General features: G+C 44.3%; 2 protein-coding genes across 10 annotated transcripts in view; one reads left to right on the top strand and one right to left on the bottom strand.

Moving 5' to 3' along the window:
- Nucleotides 1-4593, bottom strand: part of MTOR (mechanistic target of rapamycin kinase) — a 64151-nt gene extending 59558 nt beyond the window's left edge. For 7 of the 9 annotated variants that reach the window (XR_013958165.1, XM_080631023.1, XM_080631024.1 and 4 more), the window contains exons 1-5: nucleotides 4531-4593; nucleotides 3207-3363; nucleotides 2741-2849; nucleotides 1233-1465; nucleotides 668-868 (exon numbers count right to left, since the gene is read on the bottom strand). Coding sequence is in view for 6 of the 9 variants with exons in the window: in XM_080631023.1 (XP_080487149.1) it covers nucleotides 668-868; nucleotides 1233-1465; nucleotides 2741-2849; nucleotides 3207-3326 (663 nt within the window). In the remaining 3 variants the exon portion in view is untranslated. Of the gene's footprint in view, nucleotides 1-612; nucleotides 869-1232; nucleotides 1466-2740; nucleotides 2850-3206; nucleotides 3364-4530 lie in introns of those variants that run through there. The other 2 variants (XM_080631029.1, XM_080631030.1) reach the window with 2 other exon arrangements.
- Nucleotides 4594-5647: 1054 nt separating this feature from the next.
- Nucleotides 5648-27209, top strand: part of DISP3 (dispatched RND transporter family member 3) — a 137017-nt gene continuing 115455 nt past the window's right edge. The window contains exon 1 of the mRNA XM_080631095.1: nucleotides 5648-5873. Within this exon, the coding sequence (XP_080487221.1) occupies nucleotides 5793-5873 (81 nt within the window). The 5' untranslated portion in view covers nucleotides 5648-5792. The remainder of the gene's footprint in view (nucleotides 5874-27209) is intronic.

The raw sequence follows: 27209 nt of genomic DNA, 5'->3' as shown, positions 1-27209 counted from the left end.
TATAATTTTCCAAGAGTAGCCACAAGCCTCAACTGAGTAATAACAGAGTACAACACCACAAATTCAGATTCACCCAGAAGCTGTGGACTCTCTGCAAAGCATTTTCAACAGCACTAATAAAAACAGCCAGTCAACCATGCCATGGTATAAACTTCATCAATATCTCCATCACATATTTGACTATGAGGAATGACTGAAGTTCACAGCATTCTGACTGCACTGTGCAAACCTTATTTGATATTATGAAGCTTGAATTCATGTGACAATGGCAGCAAAGCTAAGCTTCAGGTAAAAGAATCCTTACCTTTCCCACTCATGTTTTATCTACACTAATAAAACCATCTGCTAGTAAGAGATGACAATAGACAGAAGATTACATGGCTGTAAAACTAGGTCAGGCCCAACAGCTGAAAATGAGTTGCAGATAGAGCAATAGATTCTTGATGGAGTTAAGTCTCCCAATTATTTTTACAGTGGGCTAATGGAACTACTCATTTTGCAAGCAATTATAGTTTCAATCCTTTCAAGGGGAGAAAGTTTTCTACTGACAGTCAGACCTACAGGCAAAAGTGACACAGGTTCTTAGCTTGGACAGTTAGTCTAAGAACTCACTTAGTGAATGCACTGCATTATGAGGAGCTGCTTCAAAACAAAGTTATTTTCTTACTCTGTACCACTGGGGCTTCTGCATCTCTTTTGGCTCCCGTTGAGTGGTGAGGATAAGGCAGGCTCTTAAGGCAGAAACAGCTCCCTCTCGGATGGCCTGTTTGGGATCCCACACAGCCACAAATATATTGTCAAAGAATGGCTGCACTTGTTGGAAGAAGAACGTAGGCACGCTGATTGCCAGCTCACGCAGGACAAGAACCTGGAGGTGGGGAGAGAAGCAGGAACAATCGGTGAGGATGAGCACCCACAAACAAACCCGGTAACTTCTAGAACGTAATATCATTTATTTAAACTATCAATGGCTGTGAGACTGAGGTGTTTCGAGCTCTGTACTTCGAGAGTTCCTAGCACAGTAGTGTCTCAATCATCTTTAATCACTGGGCTAACGTAGAAGCAATGAAGCAAATGCTGTATCTGCCATGAGAGCATCAGAGATTCTCATAGACTGGCAGCCATTCAGATCCTGACAAGAGCTTTTCTTCAGCTTTCTGCGCACATCTCCTACTACTATTAACTAATCCTCCCCATTCCAAGACAGGTGAAGACAAACAGAGATTACTCACAGCTGCATGTCTTCGACCTTCATTCCTGTCAGCTCCCAGCCATTCCAGAGCTCGTTTCACCTCAAACTCCACATACTCAGCTGTGAAGGTGTCGCCAGCCATTGCAAGCCGCCCAATGGCCTTGGAGGCCATCTCCATTACAACAGGGTCATTGGATGGCAAGAGGTTCCTCAGGTAGTTGGCAAACCGGCCGATACGGGTGGCATTTCCTCCTTCAACACCAATAAGGCTTGCTGTAGGGAAAGGGAGCAATGCTGTAGGTTCTTCCTAAGAGTCAGTGAGGCAGATAGTAGGTAATCCCTGGAGGAGAGTTAGTATTCCCTATCCATTCCTTAAAGATTCCCATTAACTTCTCCTAAACTGAAAATCCACAGGCAAAAAAAACCAAAAAAATCAAATAATTAAGGAAAGGGCCACCATTCTTGAGCTTAAACTTGTTAAGTGGGCAGGAATATGCATTCAGTAGCTTTTTAGCTTAAATGAGAAAAAAACCAAAGATTCCTGGCATCACAGACCCATTCCCAATAGAAAGGCATCCATCCACACACAACTATTACAGCTGATTCACTGCAGGAGAGAAGTCAAAGGCTGAATGGACCAAGGAAACTTTTCTCCCCCTCAGCCCTAAAGGTGGTCTCTCCTGGCCAGAAGAAGGCACACTGGCAGGCGTCAGTGGAGGCAGCAGCTTTCACTGCTGGTGCCTGACTTGTACCTGCTCTGTAGATAAAGAGGCCATCAGTTTCCAGGGCTGGCACCTTTCAACAGCACTAAAATCACAGAAACAGTTTTAAAGTGATACTATCAGCTTAATATCAGATGTTGCCAACAAGGATTTCTCTAGCTATGGGACTTCCATTGTCTTCAGACACGTTGGGACTGGATGATTATGTCTGTGAGCCTAAACCGTAAGCACCTCTTATTTAGTTATTAAAGTAATTGCTACAAAAGAGGCTACTCACTTGGAAGGCAAAGTATTTCTACAGGCTGATTTCCCTAAGAGTCAAGGTACAGGCAGCTAAGCCATGTAACAGCAAAAGCACAACCAGAGCAGGTGATCAGAATCAAAGCAGAAGCTATGAGAGCCCTCCCAGGATAGAAGCTGCTGTTACTGAGTCAGGCAAATTTAAACACCAAGAATCAATCTCCTCAAATGGAGGGGAGTTGAGAAAGTCAGCCCATCCTGATACACGTAGATGGACAGCACAAACTGCTCTTAGCTAAGCTCGAGAACAGAAATTTCACGTGCTCAGCACTCAAATTTGATGCTCAACACCCAGAAGAGCTCAGGGCCCATTAAGCACCAGGTTTTCAGCCACTCTCAGTGCTCAGCAGCTCCCATGCTGGTGCTTACAGATAGATTTTCAGAGCCCAGCAACTACCACACACCCAGCATACTGAGCAGTCAGACATAACATCCCCGTCATAAAAGCTCATTTCTTTTGAAACTCTGTTCCTAAAGACAGAGGCATGAAGAGAAAACTCACCAGTCATTAAGCGCTTTCACTCACCTATAGCCAGAATGCCACCCTTCCTTTCATTTGCATCAGAGCTAGAGACCAGCTCAAATATATGATGGTTCAGCTGATCATAAAATCTGGTAGATTCTTCCTGACTCATCTGTAAAAGCAAAACGTTCAAATCGGCTTTCAGCATTCTTTCCCTTCTTCCTATCCCAAAACCTCCATAAAGACAGTGCTTCTTAAGTCACTTAAAAATAAGTGAAATCAACCATAATTGCAACCTCAAAACATCATTCCTTTTTTGTGCCCTAGACGTGTCAAGTTATGGGTGCTCAACCACCCATCTGTGTCACCAGCTCACTCACCTTTCCTACATGCTGAGGCAAAGGCAAGCTCCATGCTATGCCCCACCTCCTCTTCCATATTCCAAAAATCTCCATCCCCAAAGTACCCAGCCCACATCCTACACTCCTATGAGAAAACAAGGATAAATTCTCTCATTTGCAGCACTCACTTCACGGAGCTCCATGGTGACATAATGCTGCAAGTCCTTGGCAGCTTTTGCCCTTGTCTCTTCACTGCGACTCTTCAAGCCATTGGCAAATTGTTGGAGGATGGACACAGTTCCCGACATGATGGTGCTGGATTGGGGGCATCAAATCCTGTAAGTGCTTCAGAAAAACACTTCTTTCAGCTATTGAAATATCTCAGCTTCTTTCTTAATGCTGCCTGTTTCCAAAACATGGGTCCTAGTGCATGCAAGGATGCTGTGCCACTAAAGCATAAAATTACAAGTAACGACTATATTCCTCAGGCCTTGCGATGCTGTGGTAAAACAGGATACCTTGACTCCAAGCCTACTTGCTCCCTAGTTCCTCATATACCAAAATATGCTTCAGATGCCCAAACCCATGGCTATCCAATTCCAAACAAGCTGAAAAACAGCAGGATGAGATTAGGGTTTACAATTGCACTCTAATAAATAACACAATCATTCCCATGATTATAACTATTGTATCTGATTCCTCCTTGAAAACTTTCAACCAAGTTTCTCCACAGAAATTCCAGCATTACGCCAGCACAAGGAAGACTCAGCACTTGGGGCCTGGCCAGTGTTACATTCTCAGTAGATATTTAGAGATGGGAAATCTACTTATAGCAACGCTAATCACGGCAGCAGGATGTTTACTATCGCACCATGTAACCCAACTTTATCGTGAGTCTTTATGTGGAAAACATGTTGGAGGCCAGACCCTCCTCCCTCCGATTTCCAGATTACATAAACCCAAACCCAGCACTTGACAGAAAGGGCCCACAGCGACACACGGCACCGAAACTTCAACTCCTTCCCTAAATATCCCCGCGCGGTGACACAGATCTCCCAGGATGAAAGCGTGAGGTGGCTCCAGGGCTGCCCCGCGGCTGGGGGACAGGAGAAGCTCCCCCAGGCTAACAGCGGCCCACGGCTGCGGCCCCCACCGCAGCCGGCCGGGGTGTCCCTGCGCCGGGCTCTCTCACAGCCGCACTGGCGGAAGGACGCGACAGCCGGCGGGCGGGGGCCGGCAGGCCTGAGCCCGCGGGGGATCCCGCCGTCGCCGCCGCTCCACAGGCCGGGGCTGAGGGATGAGTGAGGTGAGGGCGGGAGGGCGCGGGGCCTCAGGCAGGCGGCTTCGGGCGGGGACCGCGGTACGGGGCCGAGCGCCCGCGGGAGCGCTGGTGCCGCTGACAGCGCGCAAGGTGCCGACGCGGCTGGTGCTAAGGCAGGAACGCGCGGGGGGAGGCCGTGACGGGAGGGAGGGGATGGCGCTGCCGAGGGGAGGCTCCGGAGCCGCACTCACCGCCTCAGCCCCGACCGCCGCCGGCTGCCCTGCTCTGGGCCCCGCGCCCTGCCCTCCACCCGCGCTTGCCGGGCCGGCGAGCCTCTGCTGGCCAATAGCGTCCCAGAACGGCTTTGATAGACACCACCCCTGACCAGTAGAAAACCAGCTAAAGGGAAGGAGCGCTCTCAGCTCCGCCCCTTCGCCCAAGGAACCGCAAGGTGAGACCGTCCAATCATCAAGCCAGCCGGGAAAGAGTGGCAGTACAACTGACCAATGAGAAGGCTAGGCGTGCTTGATTGGTGCAAAGTCCGCTATAGGTCCACCTCGCAGGCGCCGGCTAGCTTCCGCCCTTTCTTGATTGCTGGCCGCTGTGTGCGCATGTGTAGAGACAGCCTGGTGCCGTGCTGCGTGTGCGCTGCTGAAATGTGTCCGGCTGCCCACATTAGGATCCGGGACGGGCACAGCGACGCCGCTGCTCGGCAGTGAGTCCTCCGGTACCGTGAAGGCGCATTTAGCAGTGCTGATGTATGCTTCAGAGTGACACCCGCCCCCCGCAGCTGTGGTGGCGGCGTGGAACGTTCAATGCTCACTCTGGGAGCTGCTCTGGTACGCGATCCTCTGAGGAGCCTCCTGTGCGTGGCCCTGGGGTCGCGGGGGCGCTGAGGTGAGGGGCGTGGAAATGGTCTTTAGACGCAGGCGGGAAAGGGCGGTGTGCGTCGTTACCTCAGATGCGGCCATGTCGGCGGCAGCGCCGTCTCTTCCTTGCTGGGCCCTACGCCCCCCGGGCTAAAGCGCGGCCCCTCTTCTTCCAGGTGCTGCTGCTGCGAGACGGGAGAGCATGGGGCCGGCAGACCTGGCGCAGAAGATCAGTGTTAGCGCTGAGAGCCCCCGCGGCAGCGAGAGGAACGACTCCGACTCCGCGCTGGCGGGCGCTGAGAGGGCACCCCCCGGCAGCTGGAGACAGAAGTGTGCGGCCTATGTGCTGGCGCTCAGACCGTGGAGCTTTAGTGCCTCCCTCACCCCTGTGGCTCTCGGCAGCGCTCTGGCGTACCGGGCTGAGGGAGCGCTAGACCCTGGGCTGTTGGTGGGCAGCGCCGTGACCGTCTTGGCTGTGCACGGAGCCGGCAACCTGGTGAATACCTACTACGACTTCTCCAAAGGTATCGATCACAAGAAGAGTGACGACAGGACTTTAGTGGACCAGATTTTGGAGCCTCAGGACGTAGTCCGGTTTGGAGTGTTCCTTTATACTGTGGGCTGTATCTGTGCTGCTGGGCTGTATGCTGTTTCAACGCTCAAACTGGAGCACCTGGCCCTGGTTTACTTCGGAGGACTTTCCAGCTCCTTCCTTTACACTGGAGGTAAGCACTATATCCCGTTTGCTGTAAATCTGAGCTTAAATGTGACAGAATCAGTTGACTTCTCAAGGGGTTTCTAGAAGACACAAGTGACGTATCTAGTTAACTGCCCTGGAAATATTTGATGGTGTTTCCTGGAGCCCTCGTACGTGAGCTTTTTTGCCATTGGTTGCCATGGCAAGATGCACACTAAGTTCTTCAATTGGAAAGTGGTGTTGAGACGTTGTTATTTACATACGTGACTCTAGATGCTCATCAGAACCACTGCTGCAACTTTTCATGATGTGTATCTCGTCTCCCTCAGCAGTACAGCTCACTGCATGTTTTCTTTTCCATTGGTGGAATCTGTTACTTTGTTTTGGAATGTATTATTGTTCTCTAAATGGAGCCTCATTGTGAATGTCAAGCAATTTGTGTATGTTCTCAGTAAGAGAAAGATGTTTTTAGTGACTGTGCTGGGTAGGAAAAGGAAATCTCGGTTTCAGACTGAGTCAAACTTTCAAACAGTTATGTTAGTTTCCTTGAAAGAATCTGCTTGCATTTTGTTCTGAGCATTTGATACGTTTATTCAGGGTCAGGTTTTAGTACTTTCACATTAAAGAGTACCTTCTAGAAATAGGTACTTCTAGATGTAAAGATAGGTAGTAGAGCCTGGCTCTTAGTTTGTGCTACATTGTTTGAATGGAGAAATTGAGAAGCTGTGTTTCCTTGATTATCTTTGGAAAAAAGAGGTAACATACTTCTTAGATGTGGCTACATGTGTGTTGGTTGTTTTACAATACTTCTGTGGAAAGGGCTGATCTGTTGTATTGTCCATTCTCTTCTGTCATTTCGGTTGTTTGATGATGCTTCATTTTATTCTTGTGTCTTGCCACAGGAATTGGATTTAAATATGTTGCACTTGGAGACGTGGTGATCCTGATCACCTTTGGGCCCTTGGCTGTCATGTTTGCCCATGCTGTGCAAGTTGGTTATCTGTCTGTCTCGCCACTGCTCTACGCTATCCCACTAGCGCTCAGTACTGAGGCCATCCTGCACAGCAACAACACACGGGACATGGAGTCTGACCAGCAGGCGGGTATTGTCACTCTGGCTATCCTCATCGGTCCTGCCTTCTCCTATGTTCTCTACACCGTGCTGCTCTTCTTGCCGTACCTGATTTTCTGTGTGCTGGCCACACGCTATACCATCAGTATGGCATTGCCACTCCTTACCATCCCGATGGCGTTTTCACTGGAAAGGCAGTTTCGGAGTCAAAACTTCAACAAAATCCCTCAGCGGACAGCCAAACTCAATCTCCTCCTGGGGCTTTTCTATGTTTTTGGTATTACACTAGCACCAGCTGGTGCTCTGCCCAAACTGTAACAGGAGCTGCAGAGTCAGGCCTCACAATTCAGTATTAATGCTCATTAGTGGTGGTTGATGTGGGTAGATGACCTGTTACGGACAGTGGGAAGAATGGAGAGACTGTCTTGAGCTGTTGATTGTCTGTGAATTCTATAATTGCTGGTCTTGGATAGCTTGTACAACAGACTTTAAAAGGGGGGCTTATCAGCTCTTCAGGAGTGAACTGTGCAGCTTTCAGGGGAGCAAAGTGATGTGAAGACAAGGAAACTTTTAAAGAACTTCATCCTTCTGCCACTGTGTTCTTTTACTGTTGACTCAATGAAAGTAAGATTGAGCCTCCAGTGTAAACTCTGTTCCCTTCACAAGCACAGTGATTGTTTATATGACTCCTTTTCTTACCAAAGTCAAGGAGTCCAGTGGCTCCTGTGTGGTAAACAGAAAACACTGCCAAATGCTTAGCATCACAACAATGTAGGTGCTATTACTTCACTCCCTTCTAAGCATAGTTTATCTTCATGTGTTGTATAGTTTAATTTTTGTTGTTTTCTTCGTATTTTTTTTTTCTCCTAGCCAAATTTGAAGCTTTTGCTTCCAATCCCTGAAATGTAGTAGACACTGATTCATTAACTCTTGCTTCTGCTTGGTCCTTACAGTCTAGCCATTTCAAAGTTGCGTATCTCTGTGGGATATTGGCGCTAAAATGGAGCACAGATAGCCCACTGCACATACTTCAAGCCAAACCCAGTAAATTTATATTCTGCTACAAAAGCTGAAGCTGTAACTGTAAATCAGGCACCTGAAAAGCCCTCAATGTATAGAAAAACAAGTGGTTTCCATTTTTGCATTTGCTTAGAATTTACTCTCTGAAATGACAGTCTTGGAGTTAAGGGGTAGTCAACAGAGCAGTAGATTTCTCTGGATATGGGTTAATGGATACAGGAAGAACAAGTTCTTAGTTTCAACAAAATAATAATTTTTTTCAATTGTCATTCCCTGTTTGTTTAGAGGCCCGGTGAAATAATCTTGCTTTAAAACGTCCCCTTGAGCAAAGGAGAAAGATGCAGGGTTAGAAAAAAGAAATCGGGATTGTTGCATTGGTTCTGCCTAAAAATTGGGACTGGAAACAGGAAGAAAGAATTTTTGTTAACAAGATTTTTCCTGAAAGAGTCTGGAGTTTGTGTGACTGAAACACATTTCAATGTTAAGTTAGCTCTGAAGTTCCTCACCTCTATTTTTTTTTTTTTTTTTTTCCCTGTACACCTGATGGTGGTGGTTTGCTTTCTCCTGCAGATCTTGCCACTTGATGTTCATGTGGTTATTTGGAGAACTGATTGTTTCAGCAATTATGTAGCAGTGTGAAAAACATGCTAAGCACACTGGGAAAGAAGCGTGGCTTGCAGTGCAAAGATGAATTAGATCTATGCCACATTGCTTAGTGTCAACTGCATTCCCTGCTGTGTTGAAGAAAAAGTATTTGTTTCCTGTATGCAGGGTTTTGGTGAAAAGTTTGTTTGCATGAGTTGTGGAAAGCTTTAGAGGAATTGGGTGTTGAGCTAAAGCTGCTGGTGCCTGGATTACAAACTTACTTTTGAACCAAGTGGGAGTGCGCTAACCACTATATGAAGGGCATTTAAATGTGAGCAATAAGCTAGCATAGAGTTATCCTGCATCTGACATAAGTTATGTCCTTGTGTGCTCATCTGAGTGTTGCATTAGTGGGTTGTACTGACAGTAGTAGAACTGAGTTTGATGGTACAAGGTTGCATGGTACAGCTGTTGAAGTAACTGTTTTCATGGCTTTGTGTTATCCAGTGTCACCCAGCTGTTGGTCGATTGCTTTACAGCTGTGCTGTGGACAAGGGGAAGGATTCTTTCCAGGTGTATTTTGAACCACAATTTCATCTTTTATTAAAATTGGGCAAATGATCTCTCTGGTCTGACTGGAGAATCTGACTTCAGCAACTGTGTGCTGCTTTTTACAGCAAAGTACTTTTTTAGAGGAGAAGTTCGGCACAGCTGGATGGAGAAAATCTATCCAAGTGGGTTTGGAAACTTGTCAAATCAGATATACGTAACACAGTATCTGCTGTTGCTTCTTTGTGAGCCTATAGAGTAAAGAGCCTGGCTCTGAGACACACTTCCTTTTACTGTAAAACAAAAGCTTTTCTAGGGGTATGGACTGGGCTGGCTATTCTGTTAACCTTGCAATTGCAGATATGTGGATGTATTAGGTTAATCCCAGCATGGCTTTGTTGCTACCCTTGGTAGCAGCTGTGTGCTTTATTTCATGATAGCTTGGGTTTGTATAGCTGAAAGACTGAATAGTGGGTTTGTTTTTTTTTTTTCTACTCCTTTTACATAAACTAGAGTACTCAAGCTGAATTCTTTAAAGGAGCTAATATTTGGCTCATATCTTTGATAACAGTAATTGTAACAGTGGAAAGATCTAGGATATAATCTTTAGTGGAGCAATGTATTAACTCTAGTTGCATCCAGGCTACCCTTTACTAGCAGGGAGTAGCCCATTGCGTAGGATGTCTGCTTATTGCTGGAGAGGACCAGTGCTTTTTGTTAAGAGATGAAGAAAGAGCTCACTAGTATCTGTATGTGTTTGTGGAACACTTGTCAAGGTGGGGATTCAAAGCATTTTAATAGTAAGAACAAGGTGAAAATTCAGTAATTCCTTACTTTCAGATGCTGGTTGTCTCCAATTCCCTGTCTGTGAAAAACAGTATCATTCCAGGTTCTTGAGGATATTAATAGCACATTCTTAACCATGTCTTTGAAGAAGTCATTTAACTTCTCTGTCTCAGAAAACAGCTAATTTTTGCCTACCTCACAGGGATGCTGAGCTGACATCATAGAGAGCTTTGAAAGTACGAAGTGCTTTATCTCTGTGTTTGCTTTTCAAAAAGCATGTGTAGTACTAGAAAACCTGTTAGGTGTGAACTAACCTAGCAAATGACTTAACCAGTGTAAGTACACCAAAATAATCTCCTCATAGACACTGAGTGGCAAGAGAGGTTCCTCTATAGGTTTGTTTTGTGATGAGGAGGCTGGGTCTCTTTCTCTGCCCCTCTTCTCCCTGTCCCATGCTAGTTTCCCTCACTATAAACTTCTTAAACTTCTTTCAGGTCTCTCTTGATGAGCTGTATTGCATTGTGATGAGTCTACACTGGTAGATGAACAGATCTGTAGCCTTTCTGTTAATGCATCCTAAAGCACCTCCTGGCCTTTCTTCTTCAATAAAGTCTCCGAATGTTATTCTGTTAATTATGCTGTGTTAATTATTTTATATTACTCCAGTTGTATTTTTGCACATATATTGAAGCATCTTCCTGGAAGGAGGAGGGTCTTTGTGTGCTGTGTGTTTAAGTGCGTGGAAGATCATACTCTTTTTGTGTTAAGTCCTGTTTTGAATTGCACAGTCCTGTCCTTCCATATCATTGGGTAAAATGTTCTGTAGCAGTGATCATCTCATAGTAATGGCAGATTTCAGAGTGGTCTCAATGTTTTCATCAATGAGGAGAATTTTGAGAGCAGAAATGGTGTTCAGCATTTGTAAGGAGGTTTCAGCTAAACTTTAAATCTTTATTAAAAAAGATAGACTTTCTTCCTCACCTATGTGCTCTGCTGTTCTTCCAGTGCCGTGATCTCTGCTCCTGATTTGCCATGATTTCTGCTCCTTATTTGCCATGACCTCTGCTCCTGATTTGCAATGATCTTATTGTGCAGGACTGTGACAGTATAATGCCTTCCCATGTGTGTCATAAATTAGCCTAAAGCATGTTTTGAAATTTTCCTGTCTTGGTTACTGGTGGTGTTTACTATACACATGCATGTACAGTTAGCTTCAGTAGACTAAAGGAGGCTTATATGCTTTGTCTCATGTTGGTTTTCATATGTGGTTAAAGTGGTTTGAACAGTCTAGAGAGACGTCTTGGCTGTGCCACCTCTACTGTCTGTGTTGTACATAGCTGAAAACAGATACAAAGGTAATTTGATGAGTGTGATTTCAGGTTTTGCTTCTAGTTTAAAATCCATCTGAGTAGGAGAGAATGAAAGAAGTTCCTGCAGTAACGTTTAATGCCTATATACCATTGTGGAGCTAATGCTTTCACTTGCAATGCCTGGGAAGTATTTATCTGCCTTTCTGAGATGCCGAACATGTCCTGAGGTCATAGCATTTGGAGATAATTTTAGAGGGTAAAATACATAATACCGTGGCATCTAGATACATATGGGTTGTGCTTGAGGATCCTCCCAAAGAAACTGCAGAAACCAGCCTGCAGGGTAACCTTTTTAGTAAGACAGTGTGTTGGGTGTTTTCTGATGGCTATAATGTTCTGCACTTGCTCTTAAAACACATCCTAATGCTTTGTCCTGTTACAGGCAGAGTCTGTTAGTAGTCAGCTTAAGCTCATTTTAAAGAACCTGGACCTCTAATAGAAAATGCGTAGAGATTTGCAATTCATGTACCATTGAACACCTTTATGTGCAGTGCTTGTGTAGGTGGAGGCTGTAATTCTGATTGTCTGCAGGTGGCAGCATAGCTCTTCACCGCTGTTGGAGCACCCGCTGGTACCCACCTGTTCGCTAGGCTGGGACATCCTCTGCCAGGCAGACCAGGATCACTGCAGAGCCCCAGAACTGCCCACAGGCTAAAAAACCTGATTCACCATGAGAGGTGGACCAGATTCTGGTCTTGTTGTTCCTCCGCTGTTCTATGAGGCTGATCCACAATCCTTTTGCTTTTTAAGTGGCAGAACACTTTTATGTAGCAGACTATTGTTATTGAAGGAGGAAGGAAGGGTGTCTCTGCTTGCACTATGGTTTTAGGGGGTGCGCAGGCTCGGGTCACTGCATTGTTAAGCACATCTGTCTTATTTGGGAGGATGCTTTTTTACAGCCATGATGGCCATGAATTTTTGGGGGTATTTTTCCCTCTACAGCCATTGGGTCAAAAATTTTCAGGGTAATGGAGAAGGAGACTTTCCAAATATGTACTTAAAACTGCCTCATTTTTTGTCTTTACAGGAATTCGTGTTAGCTGCATTTGCAAGATTTTTTTTTAGTGCCTGTCTGGTTATACCTTATTTGGTCTCTGGTGTTAGGAAACTTGGAAGGCAGATGGCTGCAGATGAATTTCTAATGTGTAGATTATGTCTGGACAGATGCTTCTGGCTCAACAGGTAATGGCAGGAGTGGGCATTTGAAGAAAGCCAGCTGGCTGTATCTTAAATTTTTAAAGCCTTTGCTGATGGCTTAGTAGGCTTATTCTGGTCAGATGCTGAGGGCTGAGCTTTCAAAAGAGTGTGGGTAAGCTGTGCATAATGGGTAATACACTCGTGGGGAAAAAAAAATGCAGTGTCTGCACACTCTATGAGATGAACTTCTGTTCAGTCAATTGCTTTTAACACATCTTGAATCACTGGTGGAAAATCTTAATACTTTTATAGTGGTTTTAGGAGCTTGGACTACATCCTTCCCATTTCTTGGGTGAGTAGACTGAGTCACTGGTGCTTAATCAAGTAAGAGTACATAACAGTTCTCCTTTCCAGTCTGGTACCTTAATAACTAGGCTTTTCCCTTCACATACCTGTTTGTCTTTTTAGGTCAGTGGTAGATATTATTTAAATCACCTTTGGTTGCTTTATACGTTTATACTGGAGTTTTGTGCCTGCTCAATTACATATTTAAGAAATGAGATGCTGCTCTGGCTTTTTAAAGCTATTTTTCAGTTGCAAGTGGAGCTAAATATCTAACCAAGATCTAAAATCTATAGCTCCCAGAGCTGCTAAAAAATTCTTAAGCTTCAATAAAACCCAACACAGCAGCTTATTGCAGCTGTATGTCTAAAGGAAACAGGCCCAGCAGTGGACAGAATAATGCGTATGCTTTACTGCCTAAAATAAGGTTTTTGCTCTTCTGTGTAACTCAGAGTAAGATCCAAAATGAATGTGTTTGTCCAGTTTTCTTTTATACCTTCTGATGTTAATCCTTAGTACTTATTCTTTCTGTATAGTTGCTTTTCTATATAGCTAGATTACAGGAAAGCCCTTGTTCTAACCCAAATGTTTCAGTGGCCACATGGGTTTGTCTGAATAGGAAATACTTGAAGGACGTAGTTCAGCATTCCTGTGAGGTCAGCTTGTTTCAACATCCAGCTGTCACTGATCTGCAGGCACAGTGGGTTGCTGACCGAGTTCATCTATTCCCTTGGAAGGAAACCTATGCTTGGGCCATATGTCCCAGAATTTGTGCTTGCACTGTCTTGAGAGAGTTCATATACTGGAGTTCACAACCTCTGCAGACCCGAATAGTTGTTAAAACCAGAACAAATTCAAACAGAAAAAACCCTGCCTGTCCTCTGCTGACTTCTCATCAGGCTGCCAAGGACAGAGTGCCTTGAAGAATTAAAAATCTATGGCACCATTGTATCACTTTCTCATGAAAACAAGGAGAATCTGGTCATTAATCAGATGGGTCTGTCAATAATGGATCAAGATGAACATGCTGGTTGATAGATGTGTCACATTGTCAGGGAGCAAGGAAAGCAGTGAGAACCTTGCTAAAACGCAGGATCTGGCACACTGCTCCAAGAGCTTGAAAGTGAGGAGAGATTAGCAACAGCAGAAGAGTTTGGGGTCTGTCTCCTATATTTGGCACCTTTCAGCTTTCAGATGTCTTGTCCTAGGCTAGACAGTACTGGGCAACTCTGCTGCTCTGGCAGTGGGTTTAGGTGTTCATTATGTTGGGAGATCCCAGCATCTGCTCTTTGGTTTATGTTAGATCAGTGCCCAGTTTAATTGGGAAATGCTGAATAGCCCAGCAATTTTAATAGAGGCAATTTTAATAGACTCTTCTTTCCTCCTCCTCTTCTAGGTTGGAATGGAAAGTTCTTGCAGGCAGTGGTTTGATTTGTGTGGGAAACAGTGGCTTATCACTGATTTAGCACAAGTATAAAGATGATGCATGTTTTTAGTGTCCCATTAAGTGAAAAACAAGCCTGCTCCATGAATCAGCGGCCCTATAGTGGTAAGGGAATAAACTGCCTGTTGCATATAAGGGACAAATTCAGGCAATTTACATCTCATGCAATGTTTACAAATAAGGCTGTGAAATATCATCACACTGTGGGAAATAGGCAGTTTCTCAGACTTTGACCTAATGGACAGAGGGTCCAATAAACCATCTTCTCAGTCTTGTTAGCCATTGTCCCAAGGGTTGATGAAATGACTTCAGATAGATTATAAATTACTGTTATGTAGCATAATGCCACAGTTGAGTCATATTTTAACCTGTGGGGGATAGGTCTAATGCTGTAGAAACCTTAGCTCTGGTCAACATAAATAAAAGAAAGGTTGGGAATAACATGCTAGAGATTCATGTGCTTTTACTTTTGTGTGTTTCTAGAGCTCCATAAAGCCTTAAAAGAATACTTGGTTCTGTGCCATACCATTTTTCATCTGATCTTTCTTCTTTCTTAGATTATTTCTTAAGTAGAAGTTAGTTAGCCACCCAGGAACACAAAGCTTCCTCCCCAGCCATGTGCTGCAGGCTTTCTATAAAGTTTCTTTCTGCGTGAATCCCCTGCAGGAACTCTGTTTCCAGAAAAAGGTGAAAGAGTTGCACATGATGGGGAGAGCAGGATTAAGGGGAAAGATCAAGAGGGAGTTGGAAAGGACAGTTATATATTAATGAACTTCAGAAGATGAAATCCTGTCTTTGTGCCAGAATATTTTTCTTCCCCTATCCCTCCACTAGCATACAGGGCAGGACTCACATACTGCTCTGTGAGCAGTAGTAGGACAGCATGGCATGCAGAGCTTCCTTGCCTCTGTCCTTCTTTCAGCAATGATAGCCTGATTTCTAAAATCCATATCCCAAATTATGTAGTTTTCAAGGGTTTTAATTTGTTCAAGAGAGAGTATGAACTGGGGAAGCTGAACCAAAACTGCTCCAGGTTTTGTAGCAGTTCTGTCAGTATCCCTGTGTAAGATGTGGATACACTGAAATTCAGGTGTTCTAAAGGGAAGAAAAAAAAAGCCTCTTATGTATGGAATTTTAGCATTTTTCTATAGTGCTGCTTCATCCAGAGTTATTCACCATCTTCACTTACGGCTGAAGAGCAGGGGATGTGGAGAAGGAAGGTGACTTGCCCCAGCGTGTGAACTTGGTATGTCCCTTCTGAGATTACAAGTACACATTTGTTTACTGGCCTGCTCCTTGCCTTCTGCAGAACTGTGTCCTGGGAAACCATAAAGTAGGAAATTGGTCTGTTCCCAGTGTATGTGTGTGTAGAAGAGTACCCAGTTCATGGCCTGAAACAGCCAAGTTCTGAATTCCTTTGTCCTTCTCTGCGGACTCTGATGAGTAGATAACACATGGATACATTGACAGAAAAGTACTGGGCTGAAGGCTGCAGAACCAATGTGTTACTGCTTTCTGTGAGTCAGGAAGGGCTGATTGCATGTACATATATGAAGGTGATGCACGTTCCCATTGAGAATTAACTCATCTCCAGATGGTGGAAAAAATGCATCTAAGTAATTTAGGAGCCCTGAATGTGTCCTGAGAATTCAGATATAAAGAGAATAATATCAATCTCTCTAGCAAGCTAAGCCACAGGAGAAATTGTTGTTTTCAAAGGATCTGTATGCTTCTGCTGTGTGGGAGAGGATGTGTTGCATTCCAACTTGTATAAAAAGCATCTTATGAAGGAAAAGTTGAAAGGAAGAAATGTTTCCAGCATTTACTTGACAAGGCTTTGTACTTTTCTAGGGAAAACTGAATTTGATATAGATTCTCTTACACTCAAAATATGTCCAGCCTACTTGCCACTCTCCTGCTAACAGTTTTTGGGGGGAAATGGAAATTCTGTGGGGCCCTGCCTGTGTGTGGGGAAGGGACAGGGAATAGTTTGAGTTCCAGCGAGAGAATGGAGTAGAAATATCTATTCTGCAACGGGAATACTGGAAATAGGCTACTCAGTTTTCATCTGGCAAATAAGAACTTTAATAGTAAAACTGACCCAAATTGTCAGGCTTTGGTGGTCCACATAGAAATGTTGCATTTGGAACTTGTGCAGCTTTGAACAGTTTGGCTGAAATAGCGGCACAAAGCACCTTAGAGATGGGGCTGCCGTTAATGGAAAGGGCCACCATCAAATGGTGCCAATCCAGGTGTGAATGTCAGAAACTGGCTCCTTTGACAAGAGGGTGGTTCACAATACTAGCACAGGCATTTGTGAAATTTCATGGCCAAATACACCGTGTACCCCAGTTTTTGTCCTTGATGTGAAACAAGTGGCCAAAAAAGCCTATTGTGTTCCAGGAGGCACTGCTTCCACTATTCTGGCATGACAGTCCACTTGAACAGGAAAGGACATTTGACTGCTGAGAGCTTTGAGCACTCCATGTGATACCTGTCTGTAAAAGATGCAGATGGATGTATTATTCTATGTCCTTATGGCAATAAATCAGTGTGGGGTCCCTGAACTGATCAGGGATCAGCTGGAGGAGCAGCTGTTTACAATAACAAAGCTGATGCGGGTGGGCATGGAACTAAAGACATAAAGATGAAGGCAGTGCCTGGTGCATGTCTAATGGCTTTGTAAGATGTTTCCAGAGACCATTCCTGGCTGCAGTTTTACAGGTGGCAGCTGAATCAGATGGAAGTGAAATAGTTTCATTATCAAGTTCTTACACTTCAATTTGTTGTAAATTGTTCTGAAAGTCACTGCCAAGTGAGTGACAGTAAAGAGTGCCCTGGCTTGCTGCCTAGCCTATGAATTCAACTTCAATCAGTGCTCACTGTTCACATCCTGGATGGGCAGAATAGCATGGATACGTGGTTGCAAGGCAGGACTAAAGTGAGCTGGAGGAGCTGTGTATGGGGAACCAAGACTGGAAATAGAATAGGGCTGAGGGGATCTGGCAGAGCTGTCTAGCACATGCTGGGATGTGTCAGGGGTGACACAGGGAGCTGGCTAACAGCAATCTGCTGTGCCCTGTGCATCACCTTATTTTAGTCCCTGTGCTTTGCCCCTGAGCGGGGCTCTGTATCTAATGCTGCAGCTTATTTTCTTGCCTCACCAATGGGGATTTTGTGCTTGCTAGAGTTCAAGGTTGGGCTATAAAAATCTGTTCCAGTCTGAAATCTGCCATAAAACTAGTTACACACAAATGTATTTACCAGGCTGCAGGGGGAAATGAGCTCACCCATTGATAAAGGAGCAAGTCTTGGTTTCTGACAGACATTTTTGTTTGTTTTATTTTCAGTATAACCTTAAAAGGCATCCATATTTCTCTCATGCAGGCTGTTAGCACGCTTATTGAGAATTATTTCCAATCTGTTCTGCCAAACCACTTTAGGTACCTGGAAGGTGACATTTTGTCTGTTTGTCTGTGATGTTTATTCTTCTTTTGGCACCTGTCTTTGTTTAGTGTCTCATTCAGAAATGAGCAATTCCTTGAGGATGCTTTCTTTTCCGGAGACATCTTCCTTCTCCTTATTCATTGGTGAAGTCCTTGCATGGAACATTCAGTGGTGGTTGATAGCAGTAGTACTACCAAGAAGACACCAGATATAATCTGGTCTATGAACTATATGAGCTTCTGTGAAGTGATCCTTACACACCTTTGCCACTTTTGGCTCTTAATCTAATTTAGGACTAGATTTAACCCCCTCAGTGTTGATCTCCTGATAGATGGGGATAGTGCGGTTGACTTGTTCTCAGTGTTTTGTTCCACATTGGAGAAGATGTTTTACAAGAGCTAACTTGATTTCACTGTATTTACAAGCTCCTCTGTGCTGCAGCCAAACACTTCACAGTCCTTGAGAGATTATTTGATGATTTAATATGGGTTCTCTATAAAGAATAAAACACTTCCTCATCCCCCATGATGTTGCCTTTCAGTGCCATAACCTTGAAGAAAGCTGACAACATAGCAGCAATACCACCTAGACAGCTTATCTTCTGAGCACTTCATGGTGGGCTGCCAGATCTGGGCTGAAGAGGTATTTATCCAGCTCTGTTTAGACAGGAGCAGGCTCTTGCATACAGACACACCAGCATCCCTTAGAGAATGCACTTCATCATCCTTTTGCTTGTGGATGTTGAGAGCTGTTGTTTTGCAGCAGCTGGGAGAAAGGCATGTCCCATTCTCTGTTCCAGTGAGAAACAAAAGATAAACTGATCTATCAAGAGCCTGACTTACCTCTGTCTGCAAGAGCTTTATTTTTCCCTGCTGTGATGATTTGCAAATTGTAACCTGTCTCTTGCAGGCAATGCCAAAGCCTGCACTGGATCATGTGCTGGAAGACTAATTGGACACCTTTTGTCCCAGCAGAGTAAACTGGGATCACAACCTTTCAGGGATTAGGAATCCAATTACTTGGAGAAACAGCCACCAGATTGAATTATCCCGTCTAACCTCTTATTGCTTAGTATTCTAAACTTGTGCCATCTCTCTGCACTGGAAGTTTCACAAGTCACCTAATAAAAAAATATTCGAATTATCCTTAAAGAGCTTCCATAAGGATTATTATTATCTAGTGATAATTCCATCTCTGAGCCTGTCTTGAGTACTCAGGATCCAGACGAGCCAAGGAGAGCTGATGCCTTTAAAAGACTAGACTTACTCACAAGCCCTCCAGGTTGAAGTAGAGAGTTTGAGGTACTAACAATGCACTTCACATGCCAAGGAGGAGACTTTCCTCTTTCCTTCCCACTATTTCATGTTTCACTTACGGAATTCACCAGTGCTTGACAGGACTGAGAGCTATCTACAAGAACAGAACTGCAGATGGTGTTGCAGATACAGATAAAAGGCAGCTGCTTCCTTATATTGATGTTAGTGAACATGTGAATAAACACTTGCAAAGTTGAAATTATTGTTGCATCGGGAAGTTTCCCTCCACAGTTTAGCATAACAAAGGCATTCATCACTCATACCCAGCCTGTAATATCCAGAGTGAATGCTTCTTTGTGCAGTGGATGAGAGATGATTTTGGATGAATCTCCTTCTGGCTGCATATGCCAGAACAGATGCCCTCAGTAAGGGGATTCAGAACTATTTATTGTCTACAGCATTCTACTTGTTTCTCTTTACAAAAAGTGTGTGGCTCTCTGGGTTTCCTATTTCTTGGGTGAGCCACAGATGGATGGGTAAATTTGCACAGTATGTAATCCAGTGGAGCGGTATGGTATGGAACAAGCAAGGAAATACTTGGAGACTGAGGATACAGGTATGGGAACAAGAGTATAAGATGTGATCCAAAAGAGTCTCTGTTTTGTACAGAGGCTTCATGAGGATTGTGTGCGCTGAAGGCATATCTGTTTCACAGCAGAGGGCTTGCATTTGCCAGGCTGCTGTTTGAGTATCTACCTTACCTGTAGATTTCTGCTGAAAAGTCTGTATGAGCCAGACTTCCACTCCTGCTCCAAGACATGGTAATGAAGGAGATCAGGAAAGCCAAAGATTGCAAAATTCCAACGTGCCACGAGAATGCTTCCTTCTGTTTGTTCTGACAGCAAGACAGGTTTGGTAGGAACCACAGAACAGAACTGAGACTCTGAGATTATTCCCTTCAGCACTACTGCTTGTGATTCCTCTTCATTTTGGCCTTACGCATTTGTTCCCAGGCTTTCACTTTCTTCTCTTAACCTGTTAAGTCAGATAATGCATGTCTTTCCCCTTGCTGAGGGACTGCAGCACTACCACTGCAGTCAGTGCAAACAAGTGGTAAAGTCAGAAGCATTTCAGGGTGGTAATGGAGAGAACTTGGGTTCAATTGTGGAGGTCCCTTGTGAACACTGTGCAGCTTCTATTTATTTCAAATGCAACCCCTATGAATTGCTTGTTCCTTAACCTGCCCATTGCTTGTTTTCTGTAGGATAGTGGGAGGTTTCTCACCAAAGGAGTTAGGAACATCGTTCGCTCTTAGCTGGGTCTTGAGCACAGAGGTTATTGTGGCTGTTGTTTTTTATAAGTTTAATATATGTTGAAGTCTACAAATAAGTGCTGGGACCCAGGTGGAATAGGTGAGATGGGACTAAGTTCTAGGATGATTGATAATGAGCAGGGACTGGAAAATCAATTGTGTTAATTCCTGGCTTGTCACTGGGACAGAGAATTAATGAGAAAATCTGTCTAACTTAATGCTATTTACACATTATACAGACTGTGATAAAACTGTCTGCAGGCGCTGCTTGGCATCACAATTACAGGATTATTGTAGATCCAGATAGGAACAGAAATCCACAAGAACAAAAACTGCCTTCACAAACAGCAAACAAGTGATGACACGGACCAGCAAGGAAGGCTGAAGAGAAAACAGGCAGGCATTGTTTCTCCATTCTTGTATTGCATGCTTAGGAACTTAGTGTAGGGGCTTAGATAGTGGTGTGCGATGATTCATATTGTGTGTGGTACTGTGCTTGTGGTAAATACTATGCCCCATTGGAATCCTTCCCTCCAGGGGTCTTAAAGCACTCTGTAGCTAGCAGGGAGGCTGCTCATCTCACGGTACAGGGCGTTCTAGGTAAGAGTTTAAAACACTGGAAAGACTTCGGCCCCCATCTCCTTCTGATGTAGGGAGTAGTCTGCAGTTATGCTTACTGAGCATGGAGAGTTTGTGCCAGACCAGCAGCAGTATTATATGAAAGTGAAGCAGTGGTGTTAGTTTACCTACACTGTCCTTCCAAAAAAGTCAGGTAGAAAAGCAGGAGATGGCCACTGAACTGCAGAAGTTTGTGGAGCTGTCAGTAACTCCTCTGCAGAACCAAGCACATGTGTATCTGCTTGAGGAGTGGGGAACACTTACACTGCTCTTGATCATAACTGCCCAGAGAAGTGGCAAATGCTCCATCCCTGGCAGTTTTCAAGGCCGAGTTAGAGCCTTGGGCTGCATGGTCTAGGTTGAGGTGTCTGCCCATCACAGGTGATTGGAACTGGATGATCTTAAGGTTCTTTCCAATCCAGACCATTCTGTTTCTATAACAGAAAATCAAATCCATTTCCCCAGCTGCCTCCTGTCCACCATGAGTTAATCCAGCTGAGACAGCATCAGTATAAGTGATAGTGTATTGCTGCATAAGTCATCCATACACCCTGTGTACTGAGAACACCTGCATCCCTCTTGCTTTTCTTGTCAATCTCCCTCTCCTTCTATTGCACTTCATATGCCCTCCCATCCTCCAATCTACCTTATGCTGAGTGCTTAAAATCCCAGCAACTTCCAGGGCCTGTCAAATGGGGAATAAAGGGAGATAATAACATAGAGAGTGACACTAAATTTGTTTCATGTTTTCTCTCTCGACGTGTAGTACAGGTTTTTTCTTTCCATCTCAAGGTATCAAGGTTTTAGTTGTGTTGGAAAGCTTTGGAAGGGAATGATTTAAAGTTCTGCTTTCTGACAGGCAGACAGCTACAGGGATGGGACCCCCAGGAATAGGCCAGACCTCAGATGCCCCCAGAGCCGAACTGTGCTGGTTCTTGAGCTGCCTAGATAGCTTCTGTATAGCAGACTCTATATAGCTGTCTCTGTAGCATAGAGATCTCAATTTGCAAATCCAGATATTTTTAGGAGCATTCCTACAGAGCAAATCCTGGTTAACTCCTCTAGGCTGTGTTATTCTCAGGGTGTGACTGTGTTATATCTGGCAGGAGATGTCAAATACAGTTCTTCCATCTCTTAAAACATCCAGGAGAATCTTAAATGCCAGCATAAATGTGCATCTGTAATACATGGGTTGACTGGTTCTGATCCTCTCCGGTAGAGGAGAACAGGTTGCCTGCAGCCACTCAGCTTTGCTGCACATCTCCATCTGCCACTTGAGAAACTTAGGAGCAGTGCTGGAGTATGCTGTGTTGGTCGTGTTGCAGATGTAAGAGCCAGGAAATGAACCTATTTGCTGGTCTCTTATGGTTTTTGCTCCCTGTTCATTTCATGAAGGAGCGAAGATGGGCTTAGATGTAAGGAAAGCAATAAAGGATCATTCTTTGCCAAAAGGCAAGAAACCTCTAAGCCCAAAAGGGTTTGCTATTACACTGTTCCTATTACTTGGAACTCCTCACAAAGGAAGCAGCTGTCCAGAGATGCTTTGGACATGTGTCCAAAGTGATTTGGACTTGAGGAAGGTGTGTTATTTCCCCTTTTGAATGTAGTTGAATTCAACCCTGACAAAGCCAAATGAGGTAGTCACTGTGACTGCCAGCTGTAATTAAGAACAGAATGCTCTCTGGGTAAAAAGAAGTTGAAATCCCAAGTGTTCTTAATGCTTATGATCTCTGACAAATATGGGAAAGCTCCTTAATCCCCAGGGTATGTTCTGCTTGGAATTCTTCTGCTATGCCTGTGTCACACAACATCAGACAGGAAGATCAGTGAGTATGCTGTGTGTATGTACTCTGACATACAGATATGCTGTCTCACAGTGCGTAAATACACATTTGAATGGCTCCAAACTTGGCTGTGGAGAAGACAGGAATTATGAGGCTGTGGGTTCAATCAGTAATGATGCACGGTCTGCTTGACTGATGCTCTGAATGTTGTTATCACCAGTAAAAACTACACTGGGTACATTATGGGAGGGGATTCTCAGTACTGAGAGGCTCAAGCAGTGAAACTCCGTTCAAGTCTATGCTCACTGCAGTGATCTGTCCTGGGGAGAGGGTCAAAGTGTTACTGAGGGAGGAAAAGGCTTCCTTCAAACTGTGTGTTGTGTTTAGGAGGTAAATCATGGAAGCAGCCCATGGTTCAGGCATTAGTCTGCAGCTTGCAGGCTTATGTTCAATTCTTTGCTCAATGGATAGTGGATCAGCTGCTTCCCTTTCCTCTTCTCAGTTCCTCATCTTAAAACAGGGATAATCTTTCTCATCTTGCCAGAACGTTGTCATGACACATCTGTTAAGACTCTGAGATACACAGATACTGTTGAGATGAAAACTCCATCAATAACTGAGATGGAAGTTTAGATGCTTTTCTAGGTGGTCTCCCCAGGCCTGGGTCTGGAGAAGGGCTTGCAGACAAGAGGCTGAATCAGGACTTGCTTCCTTTTTTCTCCTGTTGTCTACAGGGGAATTTTACCTCCTGTTGTGGGTTTAACCACTGGAAACTCTGCAGTGCGTGATAAGACTGTGAAGAAGAAAAAAAAGAGATTAAAAAGCAAAAGGATTAAAATCTAAAGGGCTTATCCACTGTGTGCTCTGGAGAATCTGCTCAAACTGAAGCCTCTTGGAGAAGCTGTGTATATCTCTATATTAGTTTTGACAAGGAGGATGTCTCTGTGTCTCTATTAAGGCAGAGCAGTGTGTTCCTGTGCCTTGGTATGATCAGACACTTGGGCATCTGTTTCTTCAGACCATAGCTTGGAGGGGACCTTAAAGACAGGCAGAGCTGGAAGCTTAAACTGGAACATCTAGGCCTTGGGTAATACAGTATGTGATGGGGTTAATGTTGTTTTCTTTCCTGAGGAAACCACAATAAGAGTTTCTCTTGAAAACATCTTAAACACTGTGGACTGGTCATGAGCATGTCCTGGGCTGAATGCAGGCAGGTACAGCCTTCTCATGCCAGCTCACCTTTGGGGAGTGAGTGGGACTTTGACCAAACACTACATCTCAGCTCTGAGGTCTGCAGAAGAGGGAAACCTGTGGTCTGCCAAATACAGGGTTGGTGGCTTATCCACAGTCATTGAGTGATCTCCTTGAAATTAATGGTAGGAATTGCTTAAGAATTGAGAAGGACTGGTGGCAGGGGGAAAGGAGGCAATGGTCTGGCAAGAGAACTGTTGGGTAATGGTTAACAAAATAAAAATCTCAACATTTTTTTTTGCTGCCCAAGATTTATACTTGCATGGGTCCTCAAAGGTGTTGGAAACGTTTCATGTGGCAGACCTGAATGCTGGCAGTGTATCAGAACATCCTTTGTAAGAGGCTTGAATTTACTTTTAGGCAAAGCTACCTTTGCTTAATTCTTTAAGGGCTGGAGCACTTGCAGAGATTCATTTTCTGGTTTCAGAGGTTCCTCACATCAGAGTCCACTCCTGTCTTAACAACAGATTAATGTGTCATCTCCCTGGCTTCTGAGTTATGATGGGAGAGTGGAGAATGATGGATTTGATGGAGTAGCAAAACTTGATGTTCATCTTAGGGAAGGTGATATTAAAATACTTCAACAGGAAAAGAATCTCTGTATGCTTCAAAAGCCTGAAATGGCTGAGGGGCTGATGAGATGTAACAATGGGAATAAGGAGAAGGTTTATTAACAATATCCCAGGAACTCATGAGCTGAATAACTCATAAATCTTTCATGAATTTTACAAAAATGAGGGATAAAATCCTAAACACTGTAGATAGAGTGAGACATAGATTTATAGTTTGAAATTATTCTCTTTTGAAATTAGGAAACTATCTGATTTGAATTTCTATTATTTTTCTTCCTATTCTATTTCTTAGTAGAGGGAATGGGGAAGGAGAACATTTGAAATATTAAACAACAGATTCAGCTGTGAAACTGTGACTCCATAGCAGCAATGGGATAAAACTGGTAAAGGAAATTGCAGCCTAGTTGATTGTTGAACTTCTGCAATTCCAGTTTGCAGTAAATAATCTGATTTGTGCCCCTTATTCCCTGCTGATGGCCCAGTAAAATGTCTCCAGAAAACCAAATGTGCCAGTCTTCCAAACAGGGAGAGACTTGGGGAGAGCAGCTGGAGGATGTGTAATGTGTGTGCATTTCTCTTTGTATCTGCAACTTGTATTACGGTTGTCATTGCAAAGGGGTCTGGGCCAGATATCACTGAAGTCTGTGTCAGAACTGAGTCCTGATGGACTGGGACCTGGCCAACAGCCTTAGGCAGCCACACTGTGCCCAGGAAAGCTGGGACATGGCATGACTTATTTTATGTTGCATGACTCCTGCTCTGTGATGCTAACAGGGGATTAGGCAGGAGATACAACCCATTTTTCCCTCCAGAAGGTTCAAAAAGAGAGGAGTGGCAACCAAGCAATACAGGATTACTCAATGGAAACTGCGGGCCGATGGTTTAGTAGAGAAGGGCTATGGAGGAAAAGAGGCAATTTGGGGATCTGCAGGCTTACAGGAAAGTTCTGTCTTATTCCAAGTAGCTGTATTCATCCCTTGCTGGGAATCTAATCCTTCCTGACCTGCAGAGGTTTGCCTGGGATTCCAAAAGTGTGTCAGGCTCATTGCCAGCTTGTTAGTAGTGAGAGGGGGGGAATGACACAAGAGATCAAAAGTCAGTGACATGACGATATGGCAGCCAGTGGGTTTGGAGCAGGCATTGAGAGGGAAATATGCTAGGAACTTCCTTGGCCTTGTGTCCAGAGATGCTGTGCCTGGAATTGGAAAGATCTGAGGGCCCATATAAAGGATACTCATTCCCTTCCCTAGTCTCCATGCCATTTTTGTGTCTGTTCCCTCCATAAATAGTACCTCAAGACTCAGCCATCTTCACTGTCTCTGAACTACAGTGAAGTTTAGTTGTTGGTGTGGATATTTGAAAGTCCGCATAGTAAGATCTCATGTCCATTTCTTCTGTAGGCAATGTTTTTCTCTCTGCTTGGAGCCTCAGGTTCTTCAGTTGCTCTACAGAGTGCAATGAAACTGCACTGCAAGAGCTCTGGAGGCTAAGAAAGCACTCAGCCTCCTTCTAGTGTGAAACTTTTGGCACATCTGGTTCAAATGGATACTTTGCACTATACTTGATAGAACCCACAGCTGAAGAAACTTATGTTTGAGTGAGAAACTTACCTTTGAGTGGCTTTCTCTGCTGCTGTGTGGGCATGCAGCTAGATGCTGCATTGACCCCACAAAGAAATGGAATGGCACCCAGAACAGTTTGAGGGCTTCCACCAAATCCTAGTCTCTCTGAAAGTGTCCTCTCATCCATGAAGCTGTGCTTTGCACATCAGTGTTACACTGTTATGAAGATAGCCATATATGCAGGGGGAAAACTGCTTTATTCTTCCTGGACATCTTTTTATTTGCCTCTGCTCAATTTTAACAAGTGCTGCTGGAAGGCTTTGTGCTGGCAGCATTGGAATCATCAAATCAAGCCCAAATGCTCTGGAGCTACAGAAGATGGTTAGAAGTAACACTTGCTTTCCTCAGGCTGTGCAATCAGTGTGGTTCGACCAAATCCGCAAGCACTATTCTGGAACACCAGGAGTCCAGTTCATTGAGCTGACTGCTGAAAAAGCACTGCTCAGAATGGATTAGCAACTGATGGCTGTAGTAGAAACCTGGGGTGGGAGATGTATCTCATTGCTGAGAACTGCCAGGACCTGTCTGTGATGGATATAAAGGCAATCAATCCTCTTTGAAGCTACTTTGGGCTGTTTCATCCCATTTTCCTCTAGCTTTCTACTAGCTCCCCAGCTGACTGCACTGTGTATGCTGCATAACAGCATTTAGATGTTGATATGCTGTGGTTACTGATGTCTTCAGAGAAATTCCAACAAGCCGAAAGGCTTTTACTCCTGTTCTGTTCAATCCCAGGTCCCTTTGTGTCCAACACAAATACCTTGCATGCAGTGTCAAGACCGGCTGGGATAAGGCTTCGGTTGCATCACTAGATGGAGCTCACAACATAAGAAATACTTCACTTAGAAGAGCTGAATGCTGTTACTAAGTGGGCTATTTCAGAAGAAACTGCTGTGGGAAGGGTGGCAAACTAACGTGGGGGAAAGATGTAATTGTGAAGAGAACGGAGTGGAGCATGTGTTAGAGGAAGGGGGATACTAGGGAATTGGGGATGAAGAGTCATGCAGTTGAGAGCTGTTGCTTTGGCATGAAGATTTAAGCTGTCATTCAGTGTTGTTCTTTGAAGATCTGCTGTATCCCATAGTTGTGTATAGTTTAGACACTTGTCCTAAGAGCATATTGCAGAAATATGATTGTGAAGAACAACTACTACAGGATGATGGCATCTCACCAAGCACAGGTGTATGTGGGCACATT

This window comes from Psittacula echo (genome assembly GCF_963264785.1).
Source record: "Psittacula echo genome assembly, chromosome: 17".
NCBI classification, from domain to species: domain Eukaryota; kingdom Metazoa; phylum Chordata; class Aves; order Psittaciformes; family Psittacidae; genus Psittacula; species Psittacula echo.
The sequence above is the reverse complement of the archived record's forward strand: the minus strand, read 5'-3'. Positions and strand labels throughout refer to the sequence as shown.